At 33.8% G+C, this 6245-nt stretch overlaps 1 protein-coding gene across 4 annotated transcripts in view; it reads right to left on the bottom strand.

Annotated features, from left to right (window-relative positions):
- Nucleotides 1–184: 184 nt before the first annotated feature.
- Nucleotides 185–6245, bottom strand: part of LOC136837009 (uncharacterized) — a 67121-nt gene continuing 61060 nt past the window's right edge. For 3 of the 4 annotated variants that reach the window (XM_067101541.1, XM_067101542.1, XM_067101540.1), the window contains 3 exons: nucleotides 5984–6102; nucleotides 4280–4390; nucleotides 185–644 (listed from right to left, as the gene is read on the bottom strand). In XM_067101541.1, coding sequence (XP_066957642.1) covers nucleotides 504–644; nucleotides 4280–4390; nucleotides 5984–6102 — 371 coding nt within the window. In that variant the 3' untranslated portion in view covers nucleotides 185–503. The remainder of the gene's footprint in view (nucleotides 645–4279; nucleotides 4391–5983; nucleotides 6103–6245) is intronic. The other variant, XM_067101543.1, reaches the window with a different exon arrangement.

The following is a 6245-nucleotide window of genomic DNA, read 5'->3' as shown; positions in this document are numbered from 1 at the left end:
CATGCAGCTCATTTGTTTAGCTCTAATAAGGCTGGACCAAAGGATTTGTCTTCATCAAAGGAAAAATGTATATTTTATTTTACAGCACCAGCTTTTACAGGAAACAAGGAATAACTATAGCAAACTACTATAATACTCTATAGAAAGACAGAATAACTACATGGGATATAAAGAAAAAAGACAATCAGTAGCCACATTTTATTGCGCATCTTTAAAACTGTGTTACATGTCCTCATAAGCTTCATGTGTTACTCAAGCTTATTTGTCGAATGAAATTATTAATGATCACTAAAACTATTTTAATCACTAGTTACAGAACTTCCTTTTAATTTCAGAAAGAAATTTCAGCTCTCATGATCTTTATCTTCTTTACATCAATATTTTTTAAAATAAATTATATACTGAAATTATATTTCAATTTTTTTCTAGTTCACTGCTTTCTGACATAGGAGTACATCTTACACTGCAAACTGAATGTTTGGCAAATCTGAAGCCTCCAGTGTTCAGGTGCTCCATGGAAGGGCATCTGGGTCAACATTTCCACCACAAAGGATAACTCCAACTTTCTGGGGTGGTGGTACAATGCTCTCCAAACAGTTAATGGCAGCATAAACCCCGGCTCCAGCTGCTGGTTCTACAACAACCTGATGATGAGAAGGAAAGCGAGAGCAAATTAGTATAGTCACACCTCAAATTAATTAGTTTTCCCAGAAATGTATTTTTACCAGTGCTACATGGGACATCAAATAATAAGCTAAGTAGAAAGCTACAAGGAAATGAAACCCATGAAATTCTTTAAAAAGGTGACAACAGGTATGGGAAGAATACTGTGTAAAATTATAGAAAGGTTTTTTAAAAAGTACACTTTCAGAAGTATTCTGGGAATATGTCACGCCTATTGTATCCTTAAATTGTAATGATCTTGCATGATGCTTCATGGAGGTTCATAAATAGTTTTATATCTGGAGATTCTACAGATATTTACAGATGCATAATCAACCTTGCAGCAGGGCTAACAACCCGAAAATATTGTGATGTGGCAAGGCTGAGTTTAATACTATTCTTTACTAACCGATATTACCTTCTTGTTCTTGTAATAGATCTTATTTTAGAGAACTACAAAGAAATGAAGGATTTATAGATGAAATTTAATCATATGCCCAACTCTTATCCTTTGCAACTTGTCTTAAATTTATATTCCAGAACAAATGAACATTTTGTTTCTCATCTAGTCTGTGGTACCATGAAGAACATCGCATTCTTTTGACTATATATGCATGAGACTTTATAAAACTCTCAGCCAGATGGCCAAATACCTAACAGTAGGAGTGCTAATAAAGTCTTCTAAGTACTTTAGAGGGGCTACCCAACGTGGCAATTCAGAGAAGTTTCACATTTCCTAATAACAGAATATACTGTATAATAATAAAACAACAGCTAAGTGTGATGTGATCAGTCATCTTCCCACAGAATGGACTGACAGTTGAAAATCCCAAATAAGTAAAATAAACAAATTTAAGTGAAAACAAAAGAGGACAAGCAACTGGAAACAGTCAGTCCAAAGATTTTTCAGATTCAAGAAAATGCCACTGCTATTCAGAGTGAATGCCCTCCTGGTCTTTATGCATGCAAAAACCCTCTAGAACTTATGAAAAGAAAAGGGGGAGGGAAGAAAATAGTAAAAGAGAATGGGAGTGACTGAAAAATAAGGTTGTTGAAACAGTACATCAATTAACATAGGAGGAATAAGTATTCGGAATCAATTTTATATACTTTTTTCAATATAGGAGTAACATGAATTTTTAGGGAGTAGAGGGGTGTCCTCACTGCTGGTATCAACTTAATAGCATAAGTATTTGGAATCAATTTCATGCATTTTTTCAATATAGGAGTAAAATGAATTTTTGGGGAGAAGAGGGGGGAATGAATTAAAATAGATGTAACTGGTGTCCTCATTGCTGGTATGAACTTCATAGCTATATTCCAAAAAAACAAGGAATTTCTGTCTATCTAATAAGCAATAAGTACATATTTATTTACTTAGTCTTATCTATTTACTAAGGGAGATAGGAGACATGGGAGCATGTGCGCCATCAGCAAAATGGACTAAATGGCCATTCTGGCTTTGTATTATATAAAAGAAAGCTACATAATAATACACAACATTAAATTTTTCAATTACTTATAAAGTATAACATACAATGTTTCACCATCCATATATTGTAAAGTAATAGTAGCATGATACAAAGGCAATTTTATGAAACGTAATTCTTGTATGAACTTTTACCATCATCTAATTTAGAAATCAGTAAAAGCATGTCACAAATTTAATTGCTAATTAAAAGGAAATAAACTAGCTAAATAACTTACAAAACCGTCCATTATATAAGTAGTACTGTAGTTACAGTATGTATCTACATAATAAAAGTAGAGCCTTTGTGAGCCTGCAGTAGTTCATACTACAAAAATAAGATAATTAAAAATGCTACTTAACACTTGCTTGTTAAATACTTTTTTTTAATTAAAAATTCAATTACAACCTGCCGTCTCCCTCAAGGGGCTTGACTGCTTTCAGACCAAAGTTTGTCTACCAGTTAGGCTAAACCAACAAACTGTGAACCAAATTTTTTGTCTATAATTACTGTTTAACAAAATTAACAAGATTGTTTAATACTGCCCGATTATTTAGGGTATCCTCAGCTACTTTTGAATGGGTAGGCGCTTTGGGGGAAGCACAGCTTACAAAAAGGGTAGGGGGATGTGGACCATGCCAACTCCCTAACCAAAATTTACACTACTGGAGAATTTATTTAAAACAATGTTGTCTTCTTCTGTAACATACTTTTTTATCTACAAGTACATCTGTGATGAGCATACATGATAAGCCTTTTCCAAATATTTGGTAAAGGGATGCAGTGTCTTGATGTATTTTCACTCTTTATGTTATACAACAATTAAAGGTTCAATATTAAATTGGTTCATTCTTTCCAACAATTTCTTTTAAAAAATACATTCAAACTACACTAACTGGCAGTAATTCAACTCAGCCATATTTACATCAAATGGATCAATTTATGTCTATCTTTGCACTCCTTTGTTATTGAAACTAAAACTGAGAATGACCGCAGTTACTGGTTTGCTAGATAAGAGATCATCCATACAAGAAATGTTTTTTATATCTAATACAATGTTTTTAGCAATAATTGCAGTTGGGTTAAAGCTCCAAAAGGGCATAGAGAGAGAGAGAGAGAGAGAGAGAGAGAGAGAGAGAGAGAGAGAGAGAGAGAGAGAGAGAGAGAGAGAGAGAGAGAGAGAGAGAGATAACTATCATTAGCACAACACTCATTTATTACCCTTAAACTAATGTTCTCATAAAAGAAGAAACAGCATTACAGACAACACAAAACACCCATTCTTCGAAGCAATGATGCTGCCATGCATGTTTGTTTACTATACTGAGCACTGTCTATTATCTTTAACGTTGTCTACCACTCTAAAAGCTCTCTACTACTTTAAAAGCTGTCAACTACCTTCAAAGCTGTCTACTAACTTTAAAACTGTCTATTACCTGCAAGTAGATAAAATATAAACTGTTCATTCTTTGTTTCAGAAATAATAACTCATTTGCAATTTGATAGAAACTCATAACTTTTACTGTGCAAAAGCATTTATGCAATATATTATTAGAAGTAGAATATAAGATTTAGGCCAAGGGCCAAGTGCTGGGAACTATGAAGTCATTCAACGCTGAAACAAAAACTGAGAGAAAGGGAGGTCTTAAAGATGTAACAGGAGGAAAACCTCGCAGTTGCACTTAGAAACAACTGTAGGAGAGTGTGGAAAGTAAGATGGAAGAAAGAAAATATGAACAGAGGTACAGTAAAAGGAATGAAAAGAGTTGCAGCTACGGGCTGCAGGGACGGTGCAGAGAACCTTGAGTTATGCCTATAGTGCGCTGTGCGAAGTAAATTGATGGCACTAGCCGCCCCCTACGGGGGCAATGTATTAATAAACTGTATGACTGTATAGCTAAAATAAACATATAAGTAATCAAACAATAAAACTTTAACCATACTGACTTAACTAAGGCAGTGAAATTCTCTGACCACATTAAAACCTCAGATTTTTCTGGTAAATATGAAAGGATGAAGAAAAATTTTCATGAGTGAGTTTGTGCTTAGTTACATTTGTAAGTTTATTCATTTTAACTATATTGTAACTCTAGATATATGCAAACACCACATACAGAAAATAAAATAAGATTTTCCAGAGTTTTTACCTTCATGCGTTCAAATACGAGCTTCATTCCCTCAATCATCTGGTCATCAGTGATGGTAAATACCTTGGGTTCTGCATGCTCACATACGATTGGGAAAACTGTGTCACCAACCTATAAGGTATGGAAACACACCTCTTCACAATGGAATATGTATCCTAAATCCAATTTGTCACACTTCATAACAAGAGATTAAGGTTACATGATATGTATTTTAAGATTAATAAAAAAAATCAATACCTTACTTTTATTTGTAATATATTAATATGCATTTTTAAACTCTAACAAATTGCATACAATACAATATAGTAAATTGACAAGTGTTACTATGAGGTAAACATAACTACAAATATAAGAAGTGAAAATGAATCATAAGAAATCTATGATATTTTGTTACATGCAAACCATTTTCTCCATTTTGATAGAGGTTGTCACAGAGTACCAGTACTTAGACACCAAAAAGTTATTCAGTAGAACAAGTGTTATCTACCATGTAAGAATAACTTATAAATATGAATAACCTGTAATCTGCACCTTCCAGCGACAGCATGTGAAACTGGGGTGCCTGTATGTTGCTAGATGTCTCACTTGGCCAAGACAATTCTTACTAATTACAAGAGAAGAAAGAAGAAATGGAAAATAGACTGATGATATTAAGCCTTTCTTATTATAAGGGTGACAAACTAAGACAAACTGCAGGACTCAAGAGAATAACAGCAAGTACACAACTTTTAGATAGAAGGAATATGAATTAAATCGAGTGACTCATAGTTCACAGCTAAACAGCGCCTGCAAGAGTAAGTGTAATATATAAAGATATATAAATTGTACCTCATGACATTCCCCAAAATAACATTAATGTATAAAGAAATTAAAGAACGCAGATATCCTTTCAATGGTCAACCATCATAAACGTCTTCTATATTCCACTGCCTCTATGCACATTCAAAACCTCCCTGGTGAGATGGAATGATCCCATGCTATAAATATAAATAAGAACCAATCTCCCAAGTTCAAGAAAAAGAATGGCTTTTATCTTCACGTAGGGAAACAGTGAAAAAAAGAGCTTCCTGATATAAGGAATCAATACAGTCCTCCATGCGGAGAGAATCTGCCCCATAAAAGACTTGAGGACTTACTCAAAGAGAAAATAAAATGAAAATGCTGCAAGTCTACGATACTGACCTTTCCAAATTATTTTTACGTTTATCTTTTGAGTCTATCAACTGACTTACAGTACAGAAGGCTACAAGGATCATTGGACAACAATAGAGCTCGCGAACACTGACTGAAAAAGTCAGGTTCTCTAAGTGCCAATTCAAACAATTCAATATTTAATGAAGGAAATGCATATAAGGGGCTGTACAGTATCTGCAAACTAACAAGGACTGAGAACTCATTATCATATGAAATATTTTAAGATTCAAAATCTATGAGACACAATATGTATCCATATATTTATTTCTTCAATGGGTAATGGTCTCCATGTGTAACTATCACACTATCTTAAATAAGAAAATGCAGAACACTGTTTCACCGCAAGTACGCAGCAAATGATAAATTACTCAATGACGTCAGTTATGACTGGGCAGGTTCAGTAATATTTTCTAAAATCTACACTAAAAAAAGACTCCTAAAAAATATTGTCAATTCATGACAATCAGTAGTAGAGATAGAGTTCAAACTAATGGCTCCAAGATTCCTTACTGCTTGTAACCTGATAGAATCAGCAACTGTGTCAAGATATTTAGGAGGATCTGTCCACAGACGTTCCTTGGCCTCTAAGGATTTTTGTAACTCTTTGCCCACTGGCTCAACAGCATAAACTGCAAAAACAGAGAACAACAGTGTTTGTTAGGATATCACTCAAAATACTCTACAGTACATGTCTGCACAGTGGGTATATAATAATAAAGATCATAATCAAAATGTTTATCATGAGTGCAATCATTACATTTTGAATCTTCAT

Source organism: Macrobrachium rosenbergii, chromosome 57, assembly GCF_040412425.1.
Source record: "Macrobrachium rosenbergii isolate ZJJX-2024 chromosome 57, ASM4041242v1, whole genome shotgun sequence".
Taxonomy (NCBI): Eukaryota; Metazoa; Arthropoda; class Malacostraca; order Decapoda; family Palaemonidae; genus Macrobrachium; species Macrobrachium rosenbergii.
The sequence above is the reverse complement of the archived record's forward strand: the minus strand, read 5'-3'. Positions and strand labels throughout refer to the sequence as shown.